At 36.0% G+C, this 17,422-nt stretch overlaps 2 protein-coding genes across 2 annotated transcripts; one reads left to right on the forward strand and one right to left on the reverse strand.

Annotated features, from left to right (window-relative positions):
• Window positions 1-523: 523 nt before the first annotated feature.
• Window positions 524-4,610, forward strand: LOC114760635 (uncharacterized). Its single transcript, XM_028949912.1, has 5 exons — window positions 524-1,162; window positions 1,827-2,285; window positions 2,641-3,018; window positions 3,101-3,168; window positions 4,184-4,610. Exons 1-5 carry the CDS (start codon window positions 524-526, stop codon window positions 4,392-4,394), a joined length of 1,755 nt encoding a protein of 584 aa, XP_028805745.1. The 3' UTR covers window positions 4,395-4,610.
• Window positions 4,611-5,886: 1,276 nt separating this feature from the next.
• LOC114760633 (DEAD-box ATP-dependent RNA helicase FANCM-like) lies at window positions 5,887-16,260 on the reverse strand. The gene is made up of 20 exons (XM_028949911.1): window positions 16,147-16,260; window positions 15,906-16,020; window positions 14,648-14,739; window positions 14,499-14,553; window positions 14,302-14,423; window positions 14,103-14,216; window positions 12,309-12,502; window positions 12,030-12,160; window positions 11,482-11,542; window positions 11,310-11,380; window positions 10,748-10,797; window positions 10,519-10,684; window positions 10,248-10,375; window positions 9,800-10,135; window positions 9,656-9,719; window positions 8,730-9,197; window positions 8,240-8,647; window positions 7,985-8,036; window positions 7,713-7,853; window positions 5,887-6,699 (listed from the first exon to the last, which is right to left on the reverse strand). Exons 1-20 carry the CDS (start codon window positions 16,258-16,260, stop codon window positions 6,144-6,146), a joined length of 3,438 nt encoding a protein of 1,145 aa, XP_028805744.1. The 3' UTR covers window positions 5,887-6,143.
• Between the last annotated feature and the right edge of the window lie 1,162 nt (window positions 16,261-17,422).

Genomic DNA, 17,422 nt, shown 5'->3' on the forward strand with positions numbered 1-17,422 from the left:
TGATTCAATTAAAAAGTATATTAAATAAATAAATCTAATTACTCAAAAATTTTTCCTTTTCCCTATTCTAATCTGTGTCTACATATTTCTAAAATTTTATACATATTGCAATGTTATCAAATTATTAATAATATAATTTTCTGAGCCTATTTAGTCTAAAAGTTTTAACCTAAAATTTTCATTAAATCAACATATCTTTTCATTAAAAAATAATATTATTCTAAGAAATATGAGTTTGTTAATTTATTGTTTATCTTTTATGCGAAAATTTTTTGTAATTTTTTATTTCTCCAATTTTTGATGTATTTTGTAAATTATAATAAGGTTTAAAATGTATGGGTTACATGACTAATTTAGATAGAATTAAAAAATTCAAATAATTCTCTCTGTTTTTTTTTTTTTTTTGGGGTCCCGTGTACTTCAATTTTTTTCAATTCCTCCCCAGGGGCAAAGCTACAGAAGAAGCCGCTTCGCCTTCCCGCGCGCCTTCAGTGTGTGACACTGCTCAGACTCAGACGAACCAATGCAGACATTGCTTCGCCTTTCTTCTTCTGTCCACATTCCCTCCATTGCGGCCACCTCCATGCCTTCTCTTCTTCTCTCCAAGAACCCCTCAACCCACTTGTTTTCTCTTTCTTCGCTCTCGCATTATTATTCCCCACATTTTCACACCATGCCTTCTTCCGTACGGCTTTCTCATTCCCTGGTGTTCTCGCTTACCAAGAAGCCCTTCCCTGTGAACTCTCCTATTTCATCTCGCTACTTCACCACTTTGGCGGGTTCAGGAAGTTTTGGTGCTTGTAGGTGCGTGGTTGATGATAGTATGAGAGACATTACGCAAGCAAGAGCCTGGGTTCTGCTTAAAGACGGTATAAAGGGGACACGAACTTGGTCTTCTCTTTCTTCTGATGTTGGTGAGAGTACGAGGGGTTCGGAGAAGTGTGGTAATGGGGATACTGAAGAAGTGTGTTGTGGTTCAGTGGCTTCTGAGGAGAAGCCCTTGAGATTAAATAGGCGACAGAAGGGTTTATCCAGTAGCTTTGAGGCGTCACTAAATCCTGATTTACTGACTGTTCCAGGCGTGGGTCCGAGAAATTTGAGAAAGCTTGTAAGGAAAGGGATTGCTGGGGTTGTTGAGCTCAAGAAACTTTACAAAGACAAGGTATAAATTTGTCTATGTTGCTGTCATTGCGCTTTGTACACCTGCAGCCTGATCATTGTTCATCACTGGATGCCTCATCTCTTGCAATGATAAATCATGCCTGGATAGTCTTGTTGCTTTATTATGTCATATTTTGAGAATATCTGAGCTTCGTTTAGTATTTTCAGTACAATTATTTATCATCCAAGTTCCAACTTCATTTCTAATTCAAGCTATTTTGATAACAAAACTCTTACTTGTCTGATTGACTAGCATATATGATTTGTCTAAATTCAGTTATCTTATTCCTATATACTCAAGTGTGTCTGAACTCTTTGATCTCAAAAGCTTGAACCGCTAGAAGAAGGGTGAGGAATGGATTTATTGTCTATAACAAATAGGAACGATGTTCACTACGCATGGCACATTTGATTTTGCTGCACTTTAGTCCGCCTATGAAGACTCCAGTGCTTCTAGGAATCTAAAATTAGCTTCTAGCCAATTTACACCTATTTCTTAAAATTCCTAGGCTGTTCATCAAGCTGAATTGCCATAAAAGAAAGATAGCAGGGTCAGCATTGTATAAAAGGAAGAAGTATTGCACCTTAGGTGTCACATCACCTTTTTTTTTTTTTTGAGGTTAAGGTTAAATTTTTACCTGGTTCTTTTTTATCTTTTTTGGCAGTTCTTTGGAAAATCTAGTGATAAGATGGTTGAATATCTTCAGAGTTCTGTGGGAATCATCCACAGGAACCATGCTGAAAGTATAACAACCTACATCAAAAAGAGTGTGGATGAAGAGTTGGATGATACCTCCTCCTTGCAGCTTCCACAAAAGAAACAGATTACATTCTGTGTTGAGGGTAATATCAGTGTTGGGAAGACTACTTTCCTTCAGAGAATAGCTAATGAAACAATTGAATTGCGTGACCTTGTTGAGGTGGTTCCTGAACCCATTAACAAGTGGCAGGATGTTGGAGCTGATCACTTCAATATTTTGGATGCTTTCTATGCTGAGCCCCAACGGTATGCTTACACGTTTCAGAACTATGTATTTGTTACCAGGGTTATGCAGGAAAGAGAGTCATCTGGTGGAATGAAGCCTCTTCGATTAATGGAGAGGAGTGTTTTTAGTGACAGAATGGTGAGAATTCAATGCTTTGCTATTGTTCTCCTTATTTAGTAAGTTGGTGTTAAATTACCTTGTTAACAAAGCTTCTCCTGAATTCATGTTTTCCTCCCTTGCTTCTTTTATTATGGGGTTTCTTACCCTCACATTTTATATATTTTTCAGAAGAACTGCTTTAAACATGCATTGGTTAGAGTTTTTTAGTGATTGCAAGTGATGGTTTGGCAGCATGTGTTTGTTTCTTTTTCTCATTTGTCCAATTCAAGAGGGGAAACATTGGCCAAAAAAAACAATCAAGGGGGAAAAAAAACCCTGCTTTGAGAGATTCAACACTAGTGTATTCTTATGACATCTTGAATGTTGCATAAAGGTCTTTGTACGAGCTGTTCATGAGGCTAAGTGGATGAATGAGATGGAGATTAGTATTTATGACTCGTGGTTCGATCCTGTTGTGTCCTGCTTGCCTGGACTTATTCCTGATGGTTTTATCTATCTTAGGGCAAGTCCTGATACTTGCCATAAGAGAATGAGGTTGAGGAGGAGGGAAGAGGAAGGTGGAGTCACATTGGATTATCTCCGTGACCTCCATGAAAAGCATGAAAGCTGGTTATACCCCTTCCAAAGCGGCAGTCGTGAAGTGTTATCTGTGAGTAAGTTGCCTCTGCATGTCGACAATTCCTTGCATCCTGCTATAAGGGAGCGTGTGTTTTATCTGGAGGGTGATCGTATGCATTCAAGCCTTCAGAAGGTATTATCTTTTTGATATCGATGTGTTAACTTTATTATCCGTTATTTAGTAGTACGGCTTGAGAATTTTTTATAACAAGCAGGTTCCTGCATTAATTCTGGACTGCGAACCCAATATTGATTTCAGCAGAGACATTGAGGCAAAAAGACAGTAAGCTATCTATCTCTTGCTCAGATAGCGTTGAACATGGACTAAACTTGGTTCTGTGAGATGTCTACTTACCCACGTGATTTTTCTATTGCGCTTGATTATTTCTTTTCTAGGTTCGGCTAATTAAAGTTGCAAATTGGGTTTGCTAAATTTCATGGTAAAGCACTGATTTAATAAATAATGAGGCGTGCAAAACAATTCTGGCCTACTGCTCCATTATTAATACTGAAACAGTACAGATAAGTGGCCAAACTATATGCTAGTCTCTATATAATCTCTAATAGAGGGTTGTTATTCATGTCGATGATTATATCCTTTATCTCTTGATAAGGTGTTTAATCTCTAATAAAGTCGTCTGCTTAATGTGCTTCACACGTGGCGCAATCTAGTGAATGAGAGGCAATTCTGCCTCCCCCACCACTGTTAGAAATAAGAATTCTGCAGCATCATTGAATTAATCCTTACTTATATAATTTTACCTCTTTTTTTTTTCCCCCCCGTTTCTTGTCTACATTCTTATGTTGAACGATTTGTTCATGAAACTTTAAGGTGACTTCATTTGGACAGTCTTCTAATGAGTCTTACTGAATTGTCACTACCTAAAATTGGTGACGGTAAGTTTAAGTTTCATGGGACTTGGGTTAAGCAGTGTAATATATGTTTGTATTAGGTTCTTGCTGATAGTGTGGTTTATCTCTGATACTTGCTGATGATGGTATTCCTTGGCTGCAGTTAGATAGGATTTTTTTTTTTTTTAATATGAGAATTTCATATAATCATTACTTCAATTTAGGGACTGGAAAGTTTTTAGAACTTTTCTTCAACTGGCTTAGTGATCGGAATTAGAACCTAGATAAAAAGTGTCTTCGTTTTTCTTGATCATTAAAAATCTTGGTTTCTTGGCATGACATTTTTTTTTTTAAAATATCATTAATGAAACAAACCAACATGCAAGAACATATTCGTACGTCTATCATGACCTTGTGCATTTGAAATTTTTTGTTATGGTGTGTAGTTATGCTCATCAAGTTGCAGAGTTCTTTGAATTTGTAAAGAAGAAGAAAGAAGCCCCATTGGATGAAGCTGGCCGAGGGGAGAAACACAGCCAGCCACAGATGCTGCAACCCCATAAAGATGGCCTGTGGCTACCAGGCCGAGCACAATTTCCTTCATCGGCCCTGAATCCACTGGACTTCCGGCCTGCAAGCTACGCAGGTCATGTCTAGCTTGTTTGTCGTGAAGCATACAAGTGGGCCATGGAATATTCAGCTTCCTTCAACATATTGGTGATCTTCTAATGTTTCCCTAATTTACATGTGCTTGTTTTCCTTCAATGTAAACATTTCAGCTTCTGACCCTGACTAATGTAAGAGATAGTTGAATGCTTGTTAATACCATGCTAGGATGCTTCTTAGGTGTAGGTTGTATTTCCTTGGTTGGAAAGTTTACTGAGTTTTAGGCAATTATGTAAGTTGATCTTCTTCGTGCTGTCTCTTTAGGGACTCAAGGGGAATGCAAGGAATGACTCTGTCTTGTTCCGTTTGTGTTAATATTTTTTAACTGTAGTTTGAGATGACTGATCATACTTTTATTCAAGGTACTAAAATTCAGTCAAATGAGTGGTTCAAGGGCCAATGATCCAAGCATAGTTGAATTAGCGTCAACCTAATTATGATTAAAATACTATAATGTAATTAAAATATATAAAAATATCTATAGACAATCATGAAAAGAGTAATATTAAAAAAACGTTATCTATAGATAAATTGATCATTATGTATAAATTACATATAATTCGTACATAACATTTTCAATGGAGTTACTTTTGTAATTAAAGTTTTAAGCAAAGATATATGATTTAAGTTTTGTTTGCTGTTGACCAATAAGAATATGATGGTGGGGATATCTGTATAGTTGACAAAATCACATGAAAGAAAAAAAATAATACTCTCTAATTCTAAATATAAGACTCTATACTAGTGTATATAAAGGTTTTATATTTAGAATCGGAGGAGTAGTATTTACGAGGTTAATATATATACTTCATAGTATAAATAAGCTCGCATCGAAAAAAAAAAAAGGGCTGGCATTTTCACCTCAAAAAGGAGCACAAATTTAAACTGGTTTACCAATAATTTATTTTTTAAAAAAAGAAAAACTTCGTTTAACTTGAATCGAATTAACACAACCAAACCAAAATAATCGATAAGTCAAATCATTATAGATCAACCTTTTTTCTAAACAAATCAGTTTGGTTCACTTTGCTTTCACTTCAAAACTGAACCTTTGAATACTAACAATCCAACACAGCAAAACTCTGAGCAAACCTCATCTGGCCAGCAGTATTACTGCCTCCGAACCTCTATAAAAATTAGATAATTAATTTGAGTGTTAAGAAAATTAGTTAAGTTAATATTTGTAATAAATGCATTGTTTTCACTAAAATACTCTTATTAATTACATGTATTAAAAAGAAAATTCTTTAACATGTGTAATCACTATAGAACTACTATAAATAAATAAATAAATATAAAAAAAAACAAAATTATAGAATATTATATTTACAATCAAATTGAATCTTCAGCTAACTCTTATTTTAGGGCTAGAAGTAGTATTAGCTCAATTAATGACAACTAAAACACTTCGTTTGTAAGAAATCCCATAACATTATTTTTTGCCAGGAGCAAGTTGTTGTACAAACTTTTATATACATTTTGATTATAACAATGAAGAAATATCTCAAATATGATCCTGCGAGTTCCAACTGCATAATTAAATATTAAAGGATGTAAGTACATTATTTTCTTGCTCCCTTATATGCATGAATAAACTATACAGCTATTGATAACTGAAATATTAACCTGTACAAAATCCTGCTGAATTTTCAATTATCTGAAATTGCACCAAGGCAAGTCCACAATGGAAGTGCCAGGGCCAGCAGCAACAATGGTTATTACGTGCATTCCCATGAGTTTTCATATCCCAAGGTCGAATGATGGGTTGGAAAGGTGAGGATTTTGCAAGTGAGATTGAGGTATTGTATGCGCACCTTGCTTCTGAGCTGAAAAATCTGAGTTTTGTTTAAGAAGAGAAGCTGCTTGAGCCTCCAACTCATCAAGGTCAATATTATCAAAAATGTGATCATCACAGAGAATATCCTTAGCTGCACAAGCATCCATAGGTTCTTCGTTTGATTGAAGTGCAAATTGCTGCTCAAGATTTGCACTTGGAAATCCAAAACGATGAAATGACAATTTTCTTTTTCGACTTCTCATCTGTGTCGTGTTTTCAGCAGGAAAACTACTCGAAGGTGTAGCTTCTGAGGTGATTTGGTTGCCTTCAACGGACTGCAAACTCTTGGAAGCTGACTGATTTGTTTGCTCAATTTGACGAGTCTGAATATGTCTTGGTATGCTGCCAGAAGAGTCCCCATTTTCACTAATTATAGTCATAGACGACACGTAGTCAGGACTAAATGTTGCAGAAACGTTGGTCCCTCCTTCAACTGGTATTTGACTGAGCAAAGAACGCCTGCAACATAGTTTCGGTTATGCATCATTTACAACACCGAAAGTTAATCAGGAAATTTTAAAGGGATAAGGGTTCTGATCAAATGCAGAAATAGGAAACCAAAACATAGAATACAAGAAAGCAATCTTTTCTTTCCCTCTCCCGCTAATGGAAAACGTATTTTGTACATGCTTCAATTCTAACTAGGCTACAAAAGCTAATGCAGATGTGTTAGTTTTGAAATCCAATTTTGGAACAATAGCGAAAGAGTTAGGACGGTGAAGAAATCCTTGTTTTAAGGAATTCTTCACCAAGCAACGAAGAGGTTTAAAAGAAACCAACGATAGTTGGTTGGGTGAAAAGAACTTGATTCCTTTAAGTAAAGTCAAGGGTTAGAATCCCATGGATGAAAAAAAATTCAAAATTAGGAGAACTACCTTCAACTGAGCTTGACAATGCTCAAATCTGACCCAATAATGTAAGATATGAGATGAATGCATGAAAAAACCAATAGATGAATTGCTTTGGAGAACTTATTGGTAATTTCAAATTCTTGCATGCTTTAGGACCCATTCACTCTTCAAGTACAGCACTTCCATTTGTCTCGTTTTGTCTCATGGCTTTTTAAGCAAGCCAAAATCCAAGTGAGGACAGCAGGCAAGTGTTCTATAGCCATGGCCAAATGAAGGACTCCATGGAATTCATCAAAGGACATAAATTGAACGACCATAACCAAGCAGTGAAGTCTATAATGACATTTGTTTCAGGATGATTATCTTACTCTTGTCTTAAACCAAGCGCTAATATCATGTAAAATTCAAGAGAACAGAAATATGATGAATAGGATGACTTGCACATAAAATTGTCATTTTGTAATTATAATGAGCTAATGCAACAATATTTTCCAATAAGAAGAAATTAACAGATTATATCTATAAAAGATTGCCCCTATTCATGCATGTCTACCGACAGCTTTTCACCAGGAAGCTGAGAAGATTACAATTTGAAGGGAAATAAAAGGGAAGAATAAGAACCTGTATATTGCCATCATGTCTATTCCGCTAGCTCTGGACTGAGTTGTTGCTGTAGGGTTCATCCTGTCATCTATGAAACTATCCGATGAACTGTCATCCTCACCATCCTCATCATTAGAAACGTCAGCTTCTGAAGAAACCCTAAGGAAATTGAGTAGCTCATGTATTGTTTCCACAAAACCATGAAAGATAGGCTGAATACGTTTACCAAAAATGATAAGAGAAGGATAACATGAGAATGCAACATTTAATAAGTCTAAGCATGAGCTTACTCAGCCTCGTCGTCAATGAAGACTCTGACATTGTGCATTGATTTCCTTCTACCTAAAATGCAGAGAACAAATAGAAACAGATTAAGTTCACCGCAATACTTCATATATAATGTTCAATTATAATGTGTTGCCACCAGTAAAGCTTTTTCCATAGATATAAAAGTTAGCTAAAGTCAAATATTTCCTTCAGTTTTGAGGGTAACGAAACATTGATAAAGATTAAAGTTGGACGCAACAAACATTAGCAAAAGGTACCTTTGCCATGATCTTTTCTGCTTTTCTCTTTCCTATGACGCCTACCATCGTCAGCTTTACGCAACCTTTTAAATCTATGTGCTGGCTTGACACTATCAGCAACATTTCCACCACATAAAGGTGAATCTTCACTAAAGCTCCGGTTGGTAATATCCGCTAAAAGATTTTGGGCTTCCTCCACCACAGGAGAACTAAAGACATGAACTCTTCTAATTGCACGACTCTTCCGTTCGAATAAAAGAGTTTGAGTTTCATTATTAGAAGGATCAATAGGTACGTTATTTACATCTGCGGCATTATCAATAACGACCTCTTCATTTGTCCCTAAACTTGAGGTAATTTGTTGTTCCGTCTGGTGATGAACAAGTGGTTTACAGTGCCGAATGATAAGCTGGCTTCTTGATAACCCTGCAAATTTTATTTATCTCAGGACAGATTATTCAATGACATAATTAACAGAGATCTTATTTTGCAACATTATTGAAAAAACCATCATGACCTGGAAGAAAATCAGTCCTCTCATCAATGGGAGACTCTGGAACAACACCACTTTTAATTAAACTGGTCAAACGGGGACTACACTGGGACTCATTGATGTCGTTATTGAATACGTCGTCTAGCAACAAAGATGTCTTGAACTGAGAATGATCAGGCGTTCCACTATTGCTATGCCCTTCATCTGACATAACTGTGTTAGCAATTGGAGTGTCAGGAACTGTCTCTTCAAACTCACATGTTTTCTCTTTATTTTCATCTAAGTCAATAAAACTAGATGACGGTAGATCATCCTTCTTTATGCAACTTGTATTAGGCGATCTCTGTTCTCCCACAATATTATCTGGTGCAGTTAGATCAACAAAGTCTTCAGTCTGAATCCCTAAACGAGAGGGATCCAGCTTCAGGCAACTTACAGAGACTGCATTGCTTCCAACGGTATGCCTAGAGTGTGATTTGTTGTCTGAAAAGGACAATAAATAAATAAAGGAAAGGCATCAAACTAGCAGATGTGTTCACAGGTTTTCATATTTTGAGGTTTTATATGCATGTATATGAGAAGGTCACCACTTCTCCAAACATCAATCCCCCACCCCCAAAAGAAAATGAAATTGCATTATGTTTGAATCACTTCGTTGCAATACAATATGCTTAATATCTCTTTTCACCCCCCCCCAAAATGTTAAGCAACTTGCAAGATTAAAAAGTCTTTAAGGGGGAAAAAAAACTAAAGAGGATAATCGCAATTCTCATTACAAAATATATTTGAAACAATAACTAAGATAATTATTCTTTTTTTTTTGTGTGACTGTTCCTATAATAACATTGTCTCTGGTCTGAAAATAAAACAAGTACGGATGAGCTCCAACCATCTTTACAAATCCATAGTGAAAATTCTTGAGAAACTGAAACTGATATTACCTGATCTAACTTCGCGAATCTTGTTTAGGTCGGATGCATTGCTAGCTTCTATACACGGGCCATCCTGAATAAAATAGAAAAGCAATCACATGATAGCTATATTGAATTCAACAAATAAATGACAAGCCTAGACAAGGAGAAAACCTGAGGGATGGAAGTTTTACTGTTTCCTAAGAATGACGTTTGTCCTTGCAGACGTTGCATCAAATCAATGAGCATTATTGCTCTACAGGAATGATTCACTTTATGTGTTCTAGAAGGATATGTCTGGAAGTAAGGAAAGGCAACAAGAGATGGCTTCCACGTATTTTCACCAGTGGTTGGAAAATACTTCGCAAGTATATTATTCTCTGCTGCTGTGAGTTTGCCAATAGATGCATGTATCTGAATGGAGTCACCTCTTACTTTCTTCTCACGGGAAACAAATTTCTCAATTGACAGCTCAACAAACTGAACCTCTGGTTTAAAGACGTGGGGAATCTACGCAAATAGTAAGCAGGATTTGAGGTTTATGGGTCAGAAACTGAAATTTCCATCAAGAGAAAACAACAGAACATGTAAAAGAGTAAGAGCCATAAAAGGGAGTCCCCACCATCCTGGGACTAGGATGAAAAGTGAAGCTATTTATGCCCCCATTCCGCATGTGTTTACTAATAGCCTTGCTCTTGGCTTGTTTCCGCAAGTATCCCTTCAGTTCAGTCCCTTCACAAGCTAAAACTAGTAATGGCCGTGAAGGAATCACTTGAACAAGCATTTAAGAGCACTTTAAAGAATAAATGCTATCAGGATCTTCAAGAAATTATTCAGCAGAGGACATCAGCAGCAACAATTGCCAACAAACATTTTTGGAAACCAAAGGATATCAACTTGTCCATCGTGCTTTCTTCCAGTTCTCCCCATGCGCTGAATCATTCTTAGTGGCGATACATTAGCATCAAAAGCTACAACAAGATCAACTTCCATGATATCAAGACCTTCTTCACCAATTGATGTAGCAACAATGACATTGTAGGCTCCACAACGGAATTTCTGTGGGTAAACGACGTAAGTATATGCAAGGACTGCAAAAATTATACCAAAAGGAATACATACCTGCAGCACTGCCTGTTGAACTTTCTGGGACTGACCTTTCATTGTTTTCCCTGGAATTCATTACATTGAATTTTAATATGTAAGAGGCGGTTTCACTGAAACAATGGGTAAGAAGGACGAAAAGACATCTCCCCAAAAAATAAAGATAAGGAAAAAAATGGAAAGCCGATAATAATTGATTAATTTTATCATGTCAGAGAAAGTTCAAGCATTCTTGACCATTACTATTACCGTATTTTTTAGCAGAGGCCAGAATTCCCTTTTAGATATGCTCTGCAGAATTAGTGTATCGAGCTTTGCTCTTTTCAAAAAGAAATTCATGCCCTTTCATGTACGACAAAATACAATTCAGCCCTCATGTTTTATTCGCCCACTTTTTCTTCTTCATGTCAACTTTTTTATCCCCTCTTTCAGGTTTACCACTATAATAAATGTCAACTTTTTAGTCATATTGGGCTCAATAGAAGATATATTGCAAAGTTGCAATAATTGAAGCGGACATTTTATTTCATATCCCAATCAAGTTCTCTACATGGATAAACAGAACTATCATGATAAATACCTGAACTTTGACCAATAAACTGAGTAGCTCTGATTGGTTCCCCAATATTTGCTAGTGCATCCATTATATCCCTGATTATATCATTATACCACCAGTAGCTTTTAAAATTTCAGTAACTAAACAGCTTTCACCAATCATGCAGCATAAGATAATGAAACGAAGTTTATTTTACCTCACACTTTCCCTATAATTCGAGAAAATAATAACCCTAGAGCTCTGAGGATCATTGGCTTCTGCAAACACATCCAATAAGTCATACATTAATAAATATTGTAACTATTAACCAATGGATTAATAATTAATTAACTAATCAGATAATCATTAAATAAATAACGATCTAAACAACAACAACAAATTCTAACAACTAACTTATCCTCAAAGAAAGCTATAGAATCACTTCTCACTGCAACTAAAATTAATTTCCTAAGAGTGCCGGTTCCTTTAACCTTTTTTTCAGGTGGAAAGGTTCCTTTAACATTTTGACCCTGTGAAGATAAACACTTTCTCAATTTATTCTCCTAAAGTTTAAACTTACCATTTTGGTTACAAAGATTAGCAGTGCGCTTGCTAAGAACAAGCCTATTTACTTTCCAACTAGTAATGCAAAACCATTGATTTTTTCCCTCTCAAAACAAATAGCACAGCGGAAATTCGAAAACCATGACAAGTAAACATATTGTATATAGAATTTTGACACTTGAGAACAAAAGCTCTTCATACTGAAATGTTCCCGCAGTATTTCAAGCATTTTGGATAACTTGGGACTTGGTGCTCCATGAGATAAGTTTTGCTGCATTGACATCCTTGCTTTCAAAAGAACTTCGTTTTTACTCACATATTTTGCAAAAAATCTGGAACAAGACATGCACGTTCAGAACCATTGTAGTTGAAGCACATAAAATAACATATAATAAGCAAAAATATGTCTCTTAATTTTTTTCCAGACATCAGTCACAGATAATATAAAGTTGTGGTCATGAAAGTGGTGGAAAGACCTACCCTTGCTTCAATTTTCTTTCAAGCATCTCGTGCGCTGGCCTGATTCCATGACTTGAAAGTAGCTTATGGATGTAGTAAAGACTAATAAGAACTCCAAAATAGCCCTCAACATCTCCATTGTTGACACTGGAAAGATCTTGTGGAGGTGCTTGACGATACTTTTCCCGTATTTCAAGTAATTCACAAGGGCTCAACTGTAAGGCATTTAAAAAGAGAGGAAATTTGATGATTCCACCCCATCATCATGCTCTACCAAGATAGGAGATGTCAGCAATAAACTACAAAGTACAAGCTAAATACTATGAGACCTGAATCATGAGAATTTAGTTCATCTTCAGGGGAAAATATCAGATGTCTGAATTTAGAGTAATTATCAATGAACCTATGTATAAAAACCATTTCATCAGTCTCGCATGCCCTCAGGCCTCAGTTATAATTTTGCTTCCTTGAACAGCCTCCCTTACATCAATATTTGCCTCATTTCAATATAAAAGAACTTTTTACGACTTCTCATTAGTCAACATGACATAACTAAACATGTTGAAGATCATGTCTTCGGGGCACCAGTTGGCTTTCTGAAGTCTATAGACTTACTATTTTCGTTTGCTTTTCATTCTTACTGAGTGGTTGGTAGCAATATTTTATTGTTTGCATTCTGCTCTTATGTAGCTGGTTTCAGCGTATTTCATTTTAAATTTATATTCCTACAGGTTCAGTAATGATGAAACAAGATGTAATTTTATATTTTATAAGCTTACTGCTTAGGATCTAAAATTACAGAAAAGATTAAACTTTGAGTTTTACAAGGTATCAGATGCAGAGTGCTTTGCCCTCTAATGATTAATTTCAACACCTTACGAGCCATGAACGTGGAGAGTCATAACCCCATTCTAAAGTAACATATCCCAATCGCAGGACACAAGCTGGATGTGATCCCAAATACAACATTTGGATTATAGGAAAGAGAAATCATGCGTTAGTCTGTTTTCATTTGTCGCAACTAAAGGTAATGATTCCGTTACTAATTGACTTCCCACTGCTCTGTTTGTTCGCTGCTTAAGAAGCTGGATCATGCAAAGTGGTTTCAATTGCACCAATACCGTCCTAGACTTCCATCACGGTTTCATTCACATGTACCAAAGAATTCTGGTTGATAAGCAACGAACAGCCAAGCCAACTCTACAACCACCGTCTACACCAGCAACAACTCTCACAAGCGATCAATGCTTCTGGTTACCTTTGCCATCTTCACAACCTCTCTTCTTTCCATTTCAACTGCTTATTCCCCTTACTAGCCCACCACTATGTCACTCTAAGTACCTCAACATATTACGTCCCCTAGCAGACTCGGTTCTAACTAAACTCGTCACCATTTAATACGTAACATATACAAATCATTATCTTAAAAGTGATCAAAATGACAAGTCAAAACACAGGGGGCACGATAGAGCTAAAATCCAAATAGAACAGTCTCCCCTTGTGCACATGCATGTAGAGAGGGACCCCCAAAAAAAATCAGCACCCGCAACTTTTTCCCCTTCTTGTTCTGAGTAACATTGGAGAGTTTTAACCCAAACATCTGTTCAGTGTTCAGACACTACCTTAACTTGCTTGTTCATTATTTCTTTTCTCTGTGTATCTCCCTTCACATATTCCGGATGCAATTTTTCTTTCCCTTTTTTTTTTTTAACGTAGAGATCCGTAATGCTAATCTTTAAGTTTATGGAACTTAAACAAGAGCAAAGCTATCTCAAAACAAGGAAGAATAATTCCCCAAAAAAAAGAAAAACATACGGTGCGGTAATCTCTATTTTTGAGGACTCCAATTGTCGAGAGGCGACCTACAATTGGGCGTATTACTTCCAAAAGCTGCTGGTTTATTTCTACCGCATCTTGACCCATTGCAACCTGGTAACATTTACATTTGCAAGCAGGACATCAAGTAAGCATCAGCTTGTGATTTTAAAATTCAGCTAAACAAAGCATTAGCTACCTGAATCAACTCTATCTTCCTTTTGTGAACATAGGAGATAACATCGGGATCATTTTCATTGCGATATTCAAGATTGGAGATATGCAGATTATCAATGACTTGCTGGACCGTTTGCCGCTTTGCTGAATTTTTAGCATCTAGAATTAGAACATGTATCATAAATGACTAACTAAAAAATACCGTTATTAATCACATGCCTCCCGGTGTTGCAGTTAAAGCCAATATTCGCAGCTGCACTGGCACAGCCATTAACTAACAATGACAAAATCACCATAGCCAGTCAGTCTCTGGTAACGTATAAAAAGGAATGAACATATACTAGTCAAAAAGTTGAGAAGTAATTCACCTCACGAACTACTTCACAATAAGAGTAATTTCCCATTGCTCTGTGGGCTTCATCAATTACCAAACATACCAAGTATTTCACCAAACATTTACCTAAAACGAATCATGTCATGAACAAATTAGAAATGGTATGAAATTTGAAGCATGATACAAATAACACAAAACTCACTAGAAAACTAGACAGTGCTAAACATCAACGGGGTAATCCATCTGATCTTACAACTAGACGGCCCTTATATGAATTCAGCGCCAAATTATAAAAGCCAGAGCCGATAGTCCGTAGGGTCCAGAGTTGACAACAAAATAATGCAGATTGGACAATGACAGAGTTTGTCAGTCAGCATGTGTTTTAGTATCTAACCCCATGACCTAAACAACATGGAAACTCAATAACAAAACAGACAGACAAAACTCCCGTTGTTATTAGTTTATTTTTCTTATGTATAAATCAATATATCTTCATTCCGCTGCGATCTTTTGAAAAGTCGCTTCGCCTTGGTGGCACTATCAAGAATCCATGATATTTATGCATTTTAGTTAAAACGTTGAGCTAATATAAATTGCTGCACATATATTTGGAAATTGTTAGTTTGCGAAGTAAACAGAAATGCCCTGAAGTTTAAGAACAAGATTGCTTTTGCTCCATTAAGAAGTATTAAGGATTTAGGAAAATCTTGCATCCTAAGAAAAGAGTTGCTCTTGATGCACCCAGTGTAAAGGCCAAAGGGCTTACGAATCTTTCTCAAACACCCCCCCTTCCCAAAACCATGGATTCTTTCACTGATATACTGTAGTCTCTTTTCTCCCTATTTCTAAATATTTTGTGACTCCGGTCTGTAGATGAAAAAGCTTTGACAAATATCTTTAAGGGGGAAAATACATTAACCTTCTCGGAGCTACGTAAAGGATAATTGCAAGTTTTGTTCATTAACTTCGAAGTTGTAACGAAGTATTCCACAAGTTAACGGGACTTAATTGCAGTATACAATCTCTCGTAAGCCAACTCAAGGGAACAGGAAAGAAATAATATCAAACAGTCCAATAACCATGCATCTTGCTTTTGCAGGGGAAGTTGACGTTAGTCACATTGCTTATCCGCCACTTTGGTCTTATCTAATAGAGTTGGCTTTTTACAAATCTTGTAGTAGTTCTTGATTAGTTTTCATTATAAAGCACAGGCCAACAGCTGGTCAAGATATACTAAACAATAAAATTATAAAAGTATCCAGAAAAAATAAGGAATTGATTTAAATATTCACCGGAATGAATATCTTTTTCCAACACTTGTGGAGTGACAAAGAAAACTCGTTTGGTTTTCCAAAAGCATGCTCTTTTAGCAGGACTTAGTTGACCCGTCATATCAATTGTCCATTCCTGCAATTATTTTCAACCAGCTACATTTTAATTTTAAATTATATTAAAAACAATTGAAATATAAAATTGCCCAAACAAAGACGGACAATTCAGCAAATTCCAAGGACAACCAGAAACAGTACTTACTTGAGGTATTCCGACAATGTTATGGCATGCTTCTATCTGTTGCATGACAAGTGGCCGAGAAGGAGCAGTAAAGACAATTTTCCCTAATGAGAAAGGACCAGCAGAAAAGGACATAAATGCTCCATAGTATAGCTTCCCGTTCAACTAAAAAACTAAACTGGGTAAATAATTAATACATAAGCGTTCATCTTTCAAAATCTCTGGCCATAGGAGAATTAGCATGCATACAACATTTTGCATATCTAACGCTAAACTTCCTTTTAGCTAGCCTTATCAGGAACTTTGTGACCAACATGAAATGTAACAAATACATGAATAACAGAAAGTGAAATTCAACTTTAACGTTTGTTGTTAGGATCTGAAACTCCGACAAAGCAAAACACTGACACTGACATAGACATTTCCATCTTTAAAATCATACAACAAGAGTACACAACATATACATATATTCACACTAATGTCCATGAGCGAGCATGCACAAATGTTCATATTCAAATCCCACTTTAGCGCACTCCTTCCTCAGAAAAATAGGATGAGCATTGCCCTACATTCTAAATAACTTGCATTGCCATTTTACAAAAACAAATTTCTGAATAGAAAATTGTTACACTATTATTCATGTCATTAGAAATTTAAATAAAATTAGGAAATAAACTTAACTATCTCATTAAGATTAGGTTTCTACTCTCATTTTTTTCTGTTTTTCCTCCTACATTGGATCAACAGCTTCCTTGGGTGTACAAGCCAAAAAAGTAAACTTTCCAATAATCATGCTATCTCTGTGATACTTTATTTCCTCTTTATGATACTTTATTCCCTGTTTTCCTCCTTGATTTATGAGATTGGCCGGCTAATTCCTTGAGTCATTTATCATAGTTATCATTTATCAAGAATAACATTATTTTGAGGGCAACTGTTTGCTTGATAAATCATGAGTCCCAGAAATTGGTCTTGCTTCTACGCAGTATAAAATATCAGATTACGAAGCTCTTAGCTGATTTCAATGTGTTCTTAGGTCTGACTCCAAACCTTTCTCCTTTTTGCCTCTCCTATGTTTCAGTGCAGTTTCTAAGTTGAAAATTTAACTTACAGAGCATGTCTTATAACTTATGTTGATTACTAGCTATAATAACACATAATCAGTGAAACTTATCAATATAAAGGATTCCACTTATAAAAAAATAGTTGGGACAAATCAAAATGAAAGGCTCAGCTCCTAAAACTTGGAAGGTCAATAAATGTAAAAAATTTGAGTAACAGACTAAAATATGGGTCC

The sequence above is a fragment of the Neltuma alba genome, unplaced genomic scaffold, assembly GCF_004799145.2.
Source record: "Neltuma alba isolate B1F8T4 unplaced genomic scaffold, ASM479914v2 tig00011007_pilon, whole genome shotgun sequence".
In the NCBI taxonomy this organism is placed as follows: Eukaryota; Viridiplantae; Streptophyta; class Magnoliopsida; order Fabales; family Fabaceae; genus Neltuma; species Neltuma alba.